General features: G+C 35.4%; 1 protein-coding gene across 1 annotated transcript in view; it reads left to right on the forward strand.

The window, feature by feature from the left end:
* Positions 1-10,239: 10,239 nt before the first annotated feature.
* The window catches only part of LOC128552120 (uncharacterized), a gene marked incomplete at its 3' end in the record, with an annotated part of 62,131 nt that continues 56,601 nt past the window's right edge, over positions 10,240-15,769 (forward strand). Inside the window, exons 1-3 of the mRNA XM_053533139.1 lie at positions 10,240-10,348; positions 12,966-13,038; positions 13,601-13,755. Of these exons, the coding sequence (XP_053389114.1) occupies positions 10,240-10,348; positions 12,966-13,038; positions 13,601-13,755 (337 nt within the window). The remainder of the gene's footprint in view (positions 10,349-12,965; positions 13,039-13,600; positions 13,756-15,769) is intronic.

Here is a 15,769-nt window from a genome sequence, read left to right on the forward strand (position 1 = left end):
GGAGACATGAAAAACTTCAGTTTTATGATTTTCAGATCACACAAGTCCTACATGTTATGAATTACAGCATAAAAATTCAAACCCAGTTTACGACATGTGAAAAAAGGAGGATAGAAAATAAAGTTTTAAACAAATTTGACCTTTCTTCTTCGACTTAAACTGATTTCCAAGTGTCTCACCGTTTTGGTGCACTAACTGAACACCAAAACATGTTAAACTTTCGTAATTAATACTCCTTTAGACGTTGGCCGGTGTAACATTAAATATTGACCCCGTTGAAAATTGACCCCATTGATCAAAATTTAATGTTGAAATGTTGGCGGGGTCAATTCTCAACGTTTTAAAAGGACTTTTTGATCAAAATGTAATGTTGAACTGTTGGCGGGTCAATTCTCAACGTTAAAAAGGACCTTTTGATCAAAATTTAATGTTGAAATGTTGACGATGTCAATTTTATACGTTGAAAAATGACCCATGGGGTCTATTTTCAACGGGGTCAGTATTTAATGTTACAGGCTCCGTCGTCCATACAGTATGCACTGTTAACTAAAAATGCATCCCAGCAATATATCGACGTGGTTGAACGCATTCTCAAGCCCTCCTAAACGTTGTGAATTACAGCAGTTACAATGATCCGAGCCTATTTTCTACGACAAAGAATTACCAAAGTTTGTGGATCGTTATGCCAGCACATAAAGCATTAATTGCTTAAACTGAAACTGATTCCACAAAGTATCCAGTCTTCGGCGATGACCATCTGGACACGAGATAGATATTGACGTGGAATACAGCAGTAAAAGAGCAGAAAAATGTGCAATTTCGTAATTATGCCTTCCTTTGATGTATGTCGCCGGCATACTGAAAACCAACCGGCAATACAATATGTACTATTTCATTTTAAGCAAACACTGCAGCTTTATAAAGAAGTACTAGTAGTTCAATTTATCCACACGCCCTATTTAATGTTGTGAATTACAATAGTAACAAGTACTCTGTTGGTAGTTATAGCAGCAACAGCAGTAATACTGATACGCTGGTGTGTAGCTATCATTTGAATCCAGCGTTAAAATTTATGTGGCTGTCACATTCGCTTTTAATATAGGCCTATTCACAATCTAATAGCAGTTAACTGATAAACTGCTGACAGATGTAGCAGCAAACTCCTACGCAGTGAACTCCCTTGCCGCTACGCTCTCATTGATAATGGTAGCAGGGTACACTTAGATGCGAAAATTTTGGGCACGGACGGTCTTACATGTACCGAGTCGCAATATTGCACTTCCCTTATGAGCAGAATCAGGGTGGCCATTTTATAAATTGTGTGCATGTTTTGTGCTTTTAATTAATGGCAAGATCAGGATTCTCATACAAGAATAAAGAAAGTTATCAAAACGAAAGGTTTACACCATCCATGAAAAATAGCATGCCAAAATCATCAATTTAATAGTCCTTACTGAACGTCAGGATATAAACGGAATGGGGGCCCATCCAGCTCGTTTTCTCACAAAATAGCGAAAATGTTCCTGAGTATCAATCAACAAGCACAGAACCCTTCCGTGATTTGAACTTTTTCCGTGAAGAGGTGTCTCATTGATCATACAAAGCTACCAGCAGTTAGTTTTCCAACTGACATCAGAATTTTACATGTATCGGCTATATAAATTTTCTAAAGAATTAATAATCATTATCTCTCACCTTAATTTACAGACATCCAAAATCACGAAGTTCTGTTTATAACAAATATTGACGGGGTCAAAATTCGAAGTGTACCCTGCTACATAATGGATCAATGAGAGCGTAGCGGCAAGGGAGATCACTGCGTAGGAGTTGATCAATGAGAGCGTAGCGGCAAGGGAGATCACTGCGTAGGAGTAGGAACCAACCACCATGAAACCTTATGCGGCTGTCACATTCCAACCATTGGCGTTAATATTTTCAATCTTGTTATTCCCATAGACATTTTGTATGATTGCGATGTTTAATTGTAACTGCTGTAACTGCTAATGTGTCAGTCACACTACACCGTATAGCGTTAACGGACGCCAAACGAATAGAAAAAGGACCTCAGACATTATCCTATTCAGATTGCCTATCCGATTAAGGAAAAAGTGACATAGGGATAGACTTCTGAAATTGCATAGTTATGATAGTTGAAGACCATTTCTTAATAAATGCGACTTCATTTTACAAGTTTATGAACAAAAAAGAAGACTTTGTAGACATTTCTCATTCTCTTTTCTATTAAAATATGAACATAAATCATGTTTACGTTTTAAACATCTTTCCCACCAGTGACGCAACAAAATAGTTTACATGCCTTTGTAAATAATTATTATATACGTATGCTGCAAAAATGGCACTTGGTCACAGGTGGGAAAGTGTTTAAAATTGAAAAAACTACGTACAGGGTGTCAGCAAATAATTTTTTACATAAATATTTGACACTTATTGCATGTGTTTACTAAACCTTACATATATACAGCTTTATTCATTTTTGTAAATAGTTCAAGCACAGAAAACACTAAACTAAATAAATAGGGGACATAGAAAGTGAAGCTAGAAAGCAGACAGATCCTTATAAGTATATCTTATGAATTTTTCAATCAGATCTGTTACCTCTTGACAGTCTAAGTCCGTCGATTGAGTGTTATCGGGATTGAGACAACTGCATCTGTCGTAAGTCAAGAACCAAGCAGGTGGCTTCAACATATTACATATGTGTCTTCAACGTAAACATGACAAAGAAATACAGACGAACTTCTATGGAATAGTGCCACTTAGGTGCATTTTTTTTTTTACTTTTGGTAGGACACAATTGAAGCAAACCTAGAATGCATTTTAGAGCAACATTTGCTTTTATTCGATCCAGCATCCTATACCATAACAGAACTACACCAGACACCATCTCATTAACTAACCTAGTTGCTTCCAGAACTTACACTGACACCCATAGAACTAATACTGACTCGCCCATAACTAACACTGACACCCCCAGAATTAACATCAATTCGCTCACACGTCTGAAACTTAACCGAAATACTAGTACAGACCTCAAAGAACTAACACAGACACCCCAAGAATATCTATATAAATGTTGATACTAGCTAGTGAAGTTCTGTTCCACTGATATAAAATGCTAAAAGTAAGGCATCCCTGAACCCGCAGTGTAATAGGCAGTCTCCCGCACCCCTCCGTTTCAACTGAAAAAAAGCCAACTACGCCAATGTATGGCCAGCTACACCACTGCATGTATTCAATAATAATCCTCCACATAATGCCCGGTCAGTATTGTACATGTGTATAAATACAGTATAGCAATAGATGTATAGAAAACAAACAATAGGATATGATCAATGCATCAGTGTTATCATGGGCACTCGGGTGGAAATAACTGAAGTACAGTTAGGGACCAAATGTTTTGTTCCACTTTTATTTTTTCCGTTTCATTTATTTTCAAAAATGTCAATAAAACTGATAATCTGCATGGTATCAGTTTATTTATTGTGTTAAAATATTTCATAGTAGACATACCTTAAATACCAATGCTTATTTTAACTAAAAAAAACACATTTTAATTTTTCAAAAATATGACCCTTAGTTACAAACTGTTCGAATTTCAAGAAAACGAATATAAAATAAAACTATTTTTTGTGACAGTTTGATAGGAATATAACTTATTTATCAGTATTTGAAGCTGTTATATAAAACTATCAGCTACTGAAGTCAAGAAATAGCATTGAACTTAGGGCAAAATCCCTAGCATAATGTCCGATGTCCTTGCGGCAGAAAGTTATCCGGTGACGAAATGCATCCCCCGCTTCTGCTCGGTGCTCTCGCGATCGATGTATGGGACGCATAAAACGCACAACGACCGCAAGATTAACACATATAGGACGAACAACGTTCAATTAACGGATATCACCGTACTAGTAACGGACTTGTACCGCGTAAAACGTAAGCGCAACGCAGTAGAAACTGACAAAACGTTCTTGTCAGTTATCGTCCGTTGAACATACGTTACATCCGTTGCATGTCCGGCAGTAGTCCGGCCGTGAATCAGGACCACCGGACAAAAACGGATGCGAACCGGACAAGAACGGATGCGAACCGGACAAGTACAGAACTTAGGGAACGCACGAGTAACGAACAAAACGTATATCAGCGCATTGCTACCGTACATCTAACGGATAACTTTGTCCGGTGGTGTACGTTCTAAATTTTGAACATGCTCAAAACCTTCCACCGGATGGAACGAACATCGCCGGACAAGGAGCGCAGGCGCCGCATGAGAAATGAAAAGAAACGCATGCGAACGGACACGAATGGGTTGAAAATTTTGTAATAAGTTGGACGTCCGATAACGCTATACGGTGTAGTGTGACTGAGACTTAACATCGACTTCCTGCTGATCAATACGAATGTGCTTTTATATATTCTTCATGGCAAATGCGCTAAAATCATAAATACGAAATTGGGGTGTCTTTTGCTTTCTTTGTAATCAAAAGGAAAACGAACAGATGTTTAAAGGTATCTGGTCCACAAATAAGCAAGTTTTATTTTACAGTGCTATTAGAATATAATCAGTATAAATTTTGATGACTGATAACCTCATATATTTGGTATCATTTGAAATTATATTGTCTATTCTAGCATAAAACTGCTGTTCTTGTCACTTTTCGGGGATGTTTTAACAGGAGAGAAAACGTGTGTTAACAGACAGATTCTCGCGCTCGCGTGTTGTTATAACACCTTTTTATATATGCACGTTCCGTGGCAAAGCGTAAACGTCATTCGGCCCCAAAACGGATAATTCAAAACGAAATGACGTCAACGTAAAAAAAATCTCAGACATTCCCGCGCATTTTCGTGAAAATTTAATGACGTTGAGTGACATTGTATTCATTTATCAGTTTTTACGCGTTTTATGCTAGAATAGCGTGAGCGCATGTTCATTTCGTGTTATAACATTTGCATAATCCCTCCCGGGGAAACGTTGGTGCCCTTGGGATTCTGCAGATGTTATAACACGAAAAAACATGCGTTATCTCTACACTGAAAAAGAAGATATAAATTACATGACAAAATATGTTAAAGAATTTTTATTTGTTTTACTTTATTGTTTTCAGTGATACTTCAACAGAAATCCAGTGTAAGATTTATCATTTCGCAGTCAAAAACAGGGCTGTAGTGATTCGTGTATACATATTAATTAAATAAAAAATATCAGTAAAATCCTGGTGTAGGTGTAAAATATAAAAAAGTTCAATATCCAGGGAAAAACAGCTGTAGACTTCTGAGTTTTATTCAATAATTTTAATTTTTCTTATTCAGCAGACACAACTCTATCAAACGATACCAAAAAAAACATTTAACATGGGATCACGAGGCATCGAAATGTTAATCTATTTGTGGATGGGCTCAAAATACACTCTTAACTACATTAGGCCAATGGAAGGGATTGCATCACACCCTTGTCTTCTCGGTGGAGTGCCCCGTATTTAAAATTTAAGAGTTGCTTAAAAAATGTCAAACTTTGACCGTTACCCATACCCGTAATGTTAAAAGTATTTGTAATCACGTACATTTCAATAGTAATTAAAATGCAAAATATATATGATATAAAGCAGTAGTTATTCACGAAAGTAAACTTAAACTCGATTTCGAGACTTCCAGTTTTATGGCATTGTGGAGCAAATTGCTCCTAAATAAAGTTTTTGTACCGACGAACTTTACACGTACAATTACAAATTTATTTTTTCCGAATCTGCTATTGTCTGATTTTAACGGAGCAGTAATTTTAATGTGTGCCGTATAAGTTACGACCAGGCAAGAGAAGGAGTATACTCTTCAAGATTTTAACCTTTAACCTGCTGGCGGCAAGTGATTCTGCCTTTGCGTCCACTGTGCACAGTCCAACTGCAGACTGATCATGGTCTGCACTGTTCGCTATTCAGTCAGTACATTTTCAATGAACACCCGTTCAAATGATAAGTGGTATTGCCAAAACTGAATGATGGATCGGTCCATTTTAGAAATTTAACAGGGTAAAGGTTAATTGAAGCCACACGAAACGCATGAGCAGAGTGTAGCTGTATATAAATGTGGTTAACAATGATGATGATGGTAATAATAATAATAATAATAATAATAATAATATAAAAAAACCTAATAATAAAAACAATAATAATAAAAACAATAATAATAATAAAAACAATTTCAATAATTTAATAATAATAATATTAATAATTTCAATAATAATAATAATAATTTCAATTATAATGATAGCAACAATAATAATGATAATGATAATAGTAATAATTAGGCTTTATCTACAATCTGTTTTAACTGAAAAATACTGTTCAGAGTCTGAAGATATATACTGTATAAATATTTTTTGTATATTAGAACATGTTTTCATCATAAATATTTTTTGTATATTAGAACATGTTTTCATCAGTACCTCGAAATTGATCGTTTTCCCCGTTTTTCTTTTCCACTTAACTTCAAAGAAAACACTGGGTGTTTCAAATGCACATGAAGGTGTCATCTAACCATTCATCGAAATACAAGCGAACCAATACGTGAAAACAGGGCATTCAATACAGTAATTTCATCAATTCATACTTTAAAAAATTAAACTTCAACCCTTGTAACATTTTTGTTAAAAGCGCGAGTTCAATAGCCTCCTGAAATATTATTTACTTGTTTTTATTGATTTTCAATCGTATCTCAATCAATAAAATCATTTTCTCAATAGATGCTATTCAGTCCCAATATAAAGATGATCTTGCTTGTTTACCTCATCGATCTATACATGTTTTGAATAACATGAAAAGCGAAATATGTTCTGCAGTTTAAATATAATTGTATATTGCGTGCAGTGAATGATAATTATGTATAGACGTAATCACATCAAAACTACGTAAAACCTTTTAAAAAGATTATTTATTACAGTACTTCTAACTAAAATTTTGAAAAATTAAGGAAAAGGATTTTATAAAGTTTTCAGATTCGTATTTGTATGTGTACGCGTATGGGTATATACTCTTTCGGGAAGCAAAAATGGCACGGTGTGTGTTTCGCTGCCTTAGTTTTAGGTAATTTATTCAGTAGGGCAGGTAAGTGAATTATTCTATAATTTCAATCCAAGATTTCAAAATTTTGTATCAAGTTAATCATACTTACATTACACTGCTATCTGTCGTTTTTTCTCTCTGTTTTCAGAGGGGATATTTTACTTTGATGAATATTTTACGAAATCTTTCTATAACAAAAAAAGAATATAAAGAAAATTTAGCTGAAGATATATAAAGCTTGGCAAACGTTTTCTTACTCATGACTTTCGCTAAAATTATTTCCAAGGTTAAACACTTTCAATTAAGTCTATAATTAGTTTAAATAAAACAATTACGATATTCAATTAAATGTACACTACTACAGACGAAATTATTGTTTTTAAGCGGATTGAAGAATTGCAATATGTTACATACTAATAGTACTGTCCTCCAGTGCTGAAGTTATATCAGCGGCCGATAAAAACCTGATTCAACGATTCCCTGCGAAAAAGAACAAAACAATAAATCAAATACTTTATTTTATTTTTTCTGGCTGACTGACTAATTGATTGACTGGTTGATTGACTGATTTCAGATGGATGTGATATTGGTACGCCTTCTCCAGGTGATCATACAGCCACTACAGGCGGAACCACAGGTACTTCTATTAGTTTAAGGTATCCCATCCACAATTAGAGAAATTTTGATGCCTGGCGACTCCGCATTTTTTTAATTTTTTTTTTTTTGGGGGGGGGGGGGGGGGTGGTGGAGGGGGTTCATCATTTGAAAAAGTTGTGTCTGCTGAACAAGAATTAGTAAATAAAATGACCATAAGTAATATGCAAGAATCATTACAGTCATGTTTTTTTGAATGAGAAATGATAAATCTTTTACTATAATAACTGGAGTTCTGTTGAAGTATCACTGAAGACTATAAAGTAAAAAAGAAGAAAAAAAAAATAATAACATATTTTTGTCATGTAATTTATATTTTCTTTTTCAGTAGAAAGTACAATTTCGAATGATACCAAAATTATATGAGCTTACCAATCATCAGTATTTGATATATTTTAATAGCACTGTTATATAGAACTTGCTTATTTGTGGATCGGATACCTTAAGGTAATAAACTGGATATCTTAAGGTAATAGACTGGATACCCTAAGGTAATAGACTGGATGTCTTAAGGTAATAGACTGGATACCTTAAGGTAATAGACTGGATACCCTAAGGTAATAGACTGGATATCTTAAGGTAATAGACTGGATATCTTACTGTAATAGACTGGATACCCTAAGGTAATAGACTGGATATCTTAATGTAATAGACTGGATACCTTAAGGTAATAGACTGGATACCCTAAGGTAATAAACTGGGTATCTTAAGGTAATAGACTGGATATCTTAAGGTATAGACTGGATACCTTAAGGTAATAGACTGGATACCCTAAGGTAATAGACTGGATATCTTCAGGTAATAGACTGGATACCTTAAGGTAATAGACTGGATACATTAATGTAATAGACTGGATACCCTAAGGTAATAGACTGGATACCCTAAGGTAATAGACTGGATACCCTAAGGTAATAGACTGGATATCTTAATGTAATAGACTGGATAACTTAATGTAATAGACTGGATATCTTAAGGTAATAGACTGGATATCTTACTGTAATAGACTGGATACCCTAAGGTAATAAACTGGGTATCTTAAGGTAATAGACTGGATATCTTAAGGTATAGACTGGATACCTTAAGGTAATAGACTGGATACCCTAAGGTAATAGACTGGATATCTTCAGGTAATAGACTGGATACCTTAAGGTAATAGACTGGATACATTAATGTAATAGACTGGATACCCTAAGGTAATAGACTGGATACCCTAAGGTAATAGACTGGATACCCTAAGGTAATAGACTGGATATCTTAATGTAATAGACTGGATAACTTAATGTAATAGACTGGATACCTTAAGGTAATAGACTGGATATCTTAATGTAATAGACTGGATATCTTAAGGTAATAGACTGGATACCTTAAGGTAATAGACTGGATACCCTAAGGTAATAGACTGGATACCTTAAGGTAATAGACTGGATATGTTAAGGTAATAGACTGGATATCTTAAGGTAATAGACTGGATACCTTAAGGTAATAGACTGGACACCTTAAGGTAGTAGACTGGACACCTTAATGTAGTAGACTGGATACCTTAAGATAATAGACTGGCACTTTTCATTCGATTACGTGATCACCGTGTACGATTTCAGAATTCTCCGGTTGGTTAGACTGGCTGCTGTCCCTATGTTTGGTCTTATTTACAGTTTTCTTCATTAAGAGGGAAGTAACTCTAGAAGGTTGTTTCTACACTGATATTTTTATTGCCCCCCTGGCTCCAAACATAGGGACTGGTGAAAGTTGGAGTTTCTGTTATGGCCGAAGAATGTCGAAATCGCAAACGTGGAATATATCTGTTGCCATTCAGTTGTCAGTCACGTATAGATTCCTAATCAGTGTTATTTTATTTCTAAAGTTTTGCTCTTTTTACGTCACCTCGTGGCAATATTATGTGCGGGTTAGTCCTTCATTTTGTATTTAGAATTAAACAACTGTAGTTTTCGAAAATTTATTTGACGGATTCTAAGAGAATGATGTTGTTGCTGCTGCTGCTGATGATGATGATGAGGAGGAGGATAATGACGATGATGACTGTAATGATGATGTTGTTGATGATGATGTCTTGATGATGTCTGAAATTTAGTTATTTTTATGGTTTCAAGAATAACCATTTATACTTAAGTATGTACTTGAAAGTTATGATTGAATCCGTTATTACATGATTATTTTTTTAAAACACAATTGATAAATTTTACAAAAGAGAAGAAATATAATAAATTTTAGAAAGCATGAGATACTGAACTAGCTTAAAGTCTTTGCACAAGCCAGCTAAGACAATTCCCTCTAACGAAAGAAGTCCGAATGAGATTCGATCCCTCAGCTATGACAGGCAGGATATCTTTGTATCACGAGCACGAAAGTCACCTTGCGATCCGTATCAGGGGTGCACACATTAAAAGTTAAAATCGTTCATAAATTCGTAATGTCTGTATTGCTTATATTCCTGCTTACAGACGGACGTTCGTTTTTCATTAGCGGCGCGCCTTCGACATGTTGTGGAACAATGGCTAACTGGAAACTCTACGCAAGTTCTGCGGGAACTGTCACCACGATGCTTTGGCGACATACATCCAGTAACAATTACAAACTCGAGTCCATGGAAGATCACGCAGGTACAACGGAACCTCTCATAACCGATCCCTATATTGTCTGGATCCATATTCGAACGGAATAGATTGTTAAATTAGTACTTCTTGCTTAAACGCCCACTCTGTTAACCAAGTTTTTTTCTTTTGTGTATGTTTTGATTACAGACACATGGGTCAGCACCCACTCCCCACCTTCCTTCCACACCCGTCAAAATCTATAGAGTATATATAAACAAGAACTGGGCGCATATTTTCAATACGCATTGTACTCATTTTTCTGTCAATATTTCATAAATTAACTTGAAAACTGCCAACTTGCTCAGTAAGGCATACAGACACTAAATAGAAAAATGGCGCGAAAAGAAATGGTAGTCGCATAATGGCGGATACAAATACATGTAGTCCTCAGTGTTTTTTTTTTTTTTTTTGGGGGGGGGGGGGGGGGTTGTTGTTTTTATTTTCCTTATTTTCTTTGCAATTTTTTTTTTTTGTTGCTAAAATGACATGACAGATCTATGCTTGACACGTAGGTAGCATTTTCATAATGAAATAACAACTTGACAAATTTTTTCATGGAACCTTAGATCATACACCACCAGTATAATTCGGGGTCTCATTTTTTAGCTGATTTTGCAGTTTGTGTGTTTGACTGAAATTATTTCTCTTGCATCAAACACGACCCCCACTTTTCTTTTGATTTTTAGTAAGCACTGACAATATTCTTCAAGAAAATGTAAGTTACAGACATTTAAAATGGGTCCTGATGTGTGCTGCGGTCATTGGAAATATGTCAATTTTATATAGAATAAAGAACAACAACGTGTTTTATTTGTAACACAACTTGATTTATGCATGTATCACGTGCTTAATTCGTTTTTAGATGTATGCTAGAAATTATTTCAAGTACAATGTACAATATTACCAAAACTAAGAGAGAAAAGAAATTAGACACTTCCTACGCTACACATTTATTAGTAACATTATACAAAAAAAGTTGAAAATCCACTTGTAAGTAATAATCAGCTATGTTTGTAAGATGCACAGTTATGCATAGTTATGCTACATAAATGCATTACACAGATTTTTAGCTCACCTGAGCACTACTCAGGGCGAGCTATTGTGATCACGCTGTGTCCGTCGTCCGTCCGTTCGTCGTCAACAATTGTGTTTAAAAGACATCTCCTCCACCGCAGTTGTTCAAACGGTTCCGCTTGGTTGCACATAGGGGCCACCAGAGCTAAAAATAGAAAACTCTTCAAGCGACATCTCCTCCTAAACCGATGGTCCAATTTTAAAATAGTTTCACACAAATGGTCCTTAGGTCACCCTCTACCAACATTTTTCAAATTGTATTGATTCGTCAAAAAACGTGGCCGCCAGAGGGCGTGGTCACTTTTCCCTATATGTATATAGTACTAGTGGAAACTATAAAAAAAATCTTCTTGTGTGAAACTGTTTTCCCGGTTTTAAAATAATTTTACACAAATGGTCCTTGTGTGACCCTCTACCAAGATCGTTCAAATTGTTTTGATTCGTCAAAAAACATGGTCGCCAGAGGGCGTGGTCACTTTTCCCTATATGTATATAGTGGAAACTTTAAAAATCTTCTTGTGTGAAACTGCTGGCCCGATTTTAGAATAATTTTACACAAATGATTCTTGTGTGACCCTCTACCAAGAGTATTCAAATTATTCTGATTCGTCAGAAAACATGGCTGCCAGAGGGCGTGGTCACTTTTCCCTATATGTAGATAGTGGAAACTTTAAAAATATTCTTGTGTGAAACTGCTGGCCCGGTTTTAGAATAATTTTACACAAATGGTCCTTGTGTGACCCTCTACCAAGATTGTTCAAATTATTCCGATTAGTCAAAAAAAAAACATGGCCGCCAAAGGACGTGGTCACTTTTCCCTATATGTATATTGTGGAAACTTTAAAAATCTCCTTGTGTGAAACTGCTGGCCCGATTTTAGAATAATGATAATAATTTTTGTCACACAAACATGGCCGCCAGAGGGCGTGGTCACTTTTCCCTATAATTATTTTTTATGTATAAGAGGAAACTTTAAAAATCTTCATGTGTGAAACTACTGGCCCGATTTAAAAATATTTTTGCACAAACGGTTCTTGTGTGACCCTCTACCAAGATTTTTCAAATTATTCCGATTCGTCAAAAAACATGACTGCCAGGGGGCGTGGTCACTTTTCCCTTTATGTATACCATACTTGTCCAAATTATTGCCCTAAGGTAAAAAAAAAATGGCCACGCCCCCGTGTCTGACATATACTTACTATATAGGCATTTATATTAGAAACTTTGAAAGTCTTCTTCTCTGAATCAGTAATAGCTAGAGCCTTTATATTTGGCGTGTGATATCAGATTTGTAATGTATACGGGTACCGTAATTGTTAAATTATTGCCGTAGGTTCAAAAGTGTGAGTGACATGTATATAATATAGGCTTACATAGAAGAAACCTAACTCTACTTATACAAACACACTTGAAGCCTTGTACACAGGTGAGCGCTTTAGGGTCAATGACCCTCTTGTTTTAGGTGGACTAATAGATTGTCGAACATGAAACTATCAAATCCCACAATGAAAGCACGCCCCAGCTTTATTTAAGCTCGTTGTATTTTCAGTTCTAGCGGGACAACTAAATACGCCGTTCCCCTTAACCACGCTGCAGGTGCAAATTGGTGACGTAGTGGGCTGGTAAGTAACGTTCAATTTCATAAGCAGCAAAAAAAGTTCTATGACGGGAATAAAAAAGAATAGACCATCTATATAAACTGTTGTTACAAATACAAACTGACAGACAACTGGCGTCTGGGAGACCCTGATCTTACTGTTTACCATCCAAACGAGTTACTAGTGTCTATAACATAATTACGTAATACTTTCTTCATGACGTTATTTGAATAAAATTTTGTTTCTGTGTAGTTTTCAAATATTTGATCAACTGTGTTTTAAAAGGAACACGATTTATTGAGAAAAAAAAGAAAGAAGATATTTAGAATATGAACTGTAGCAATTAGTAACCCAGAAAAGGCTTTAAACCATCCATCTGTCAGTTTGTGGTGTAACAATATTACAATTATTTTCATGAGGTTTATGCAGGCAAAAAGTAGATATTATTACGTCTTTTGAAACAGACACTGGTGCAATCTCAAAGCTGAATAAAAAATACATTATTACCCAAAGTTTCAATTTATTGAAGTATTTATTTTTTATTTCTGTACGTTTAAGACTACAATGATTCTTCGTTCTGATTCAGGAAGACTGGAGGCGCAGAGTTAATTCCAAACAGCGCTACTGCGAGCGCGGGTACGCGGAATCAGCCATTGAACGCAGTACTAAATGCCGAGGTACCTTGGGGCGGGACGCTTGACACCGCCAGTACATACGCATTTGGAGCCGTCGTTGCAGAAAGTAATGTTTTGTTTTCGTCAATAAAAATTGATGGCATATCTTTTATACGTTTCCGATGTTCATATTATTCCAAGTTTTGCTTTTGGACTTTAAGCAAGTCACCCACATCTGGGTAAAATGTTTTAGCATAATTATTCATTTCCACATTTTTGTTCTATTAGGATACATTGCAAAAATATGGACTCAGGAGTTTAACCACTGGTCACTCTAACAGTATCCGCATTTTTTGAGCGATTTTTTTCGCTAAAAATATGTGAAGAAGTCGCTATAATAAATAAGTTCGCTTCACTTTATTAAACGTTCACCTCTAACATGCCAAAATCTATGTCAAATATTTCGTATTTCATCATAATTTATTGTAAGAAGCGACGCGAGTACTAGTTAGTACTCATTTATTTAACATTCATGTATAAAATATGTAGAAATAGTGGCTGTACATGTAGACTATAAAATATGTATAAATAGTGGCTGTACATGTAGTCTATGAAATATGTTGAAATAGTGGCTGTACATGTAGACTATAAAATATGTAGAAATAGTGGCTGTACATTTAATCTATAAAATATGTAGAAATAGTGGCTGTACATGTAGTCTATAAAATATGTAGAAATAGTGGCTGTACATGTAGTCTATCAGATATGAAGAAATAGTGGCTGTACATGTAGTCTATGAAATATGTTGAAATAGTGGCTGTACATGTAGACTATAAAATATGTAGAAATAGTGGCTGTACATGTAGACTATAAAATATGTAGAAATAGTGGCTGTACATGTAGTCTATGAAATATGTAGAAATAGTGGCTGTACATGTAGTCTATGAAATATGTTGAAATAGTGGCTGTACATGTAGACTATGAAATATGTAGAAATAGTGGCTGTACATGTAGTCTATGAAATATGTTGAAATAGTGGCTGTACAAGTAGACTATAAAATATGTAGAAATAGTGGCTTTACATGTAGACTATAAAATATGTAGAAATAGTGGCTGTACATGTAGTCTATGAAATATGTTGAAATAGTGGCTGTACATGTAGACTATAAAATATGTAGAAATAGTAAATGTACATTTAGTCTATGATATATGTTGAAATAGTAAGTTCTATGTATGTAGTCTATGAAGTATGTAGAAGTAGTGGCAGTACATGTAGTCTATACAACATGAAGACAGTACATGTAGTCTATAAAATATGTTGAAATAGTGACTGTGCATGTAGTCTATAAAATATGTTGAAATAGTGACTGTGCATGTAGTCTATAAAATATGTAGAAATAGTGACTGTGCACGTAGTCTAAAATAGGTTGAAGTAGTGACTGTGCATGTAGTCTATAAAATATGTAGAAATAGTGACTGTGCACGTAGTCTATAAAATATGTAGAAATAGTGACTGTGCACGTAGTCTAAAATAGGTTGAAATAGTGACTGTGCATGTAGTCTACAAAATACGCAGAAATAGTGACTACTGCGTTAGTCACGCAGTGAAACTTTTGTACAAATCAGAAGGAACTGTATGCGAAAAATGTTTAAGGATAAAGGGATTGCATCCAGATGCTTTCATGATGCAAGAGATAATTCTTATTGTGCTTTTTGTATTTTGTTTTCATGTTGAACTGTCAAGGTAAGAAACATGATTTTTCTACGGTATTCTATTAGGCCTGTCGTTGTTTCGTTCCTTTGCACTTTGGATTGGTAAGGACGAAAGTAAGATAATACGAATATACGATATGAAAACGCGATAACATCATGCGGAGTATAACGAGTTGAACAGTGAGATGTTAATTTCGCACTTTTGCATCGTAATATCGTAATTTCACTCCTAGGCCAAGGGGCGGTATTGCGTTAATACAATGCGAAAACGCGCCTTCATAATACAATGCCAAAGTGCGATATTGATATACAGTCAAACTTGTGCTAGCGACCACCCGTGAATAGCGACCACCTGTCGACAACGGCCGGTCTCTGGTCCCCCCATAGAAAAATGCTCATAAAAAGGCCGTGAATAGCGACCACCTGGC

Source organism: Mercenaria mercenaria, unplaced genomic scaffold (genome assembly GCF_021730395.1).
Source record: "Mercenaria mercenaria strain notata unplaced genomic scaffold, MADL_Memer_1 contig_2061, whole genome shotgun sequence".
NCBI classification, from domain to species: domain Eukaryota; kingdom Metazoa; phylum Mollusca; class Bivalvia; order Venerida; family Veneridae; genus Mercenaria; species Mercenaria mercenaria.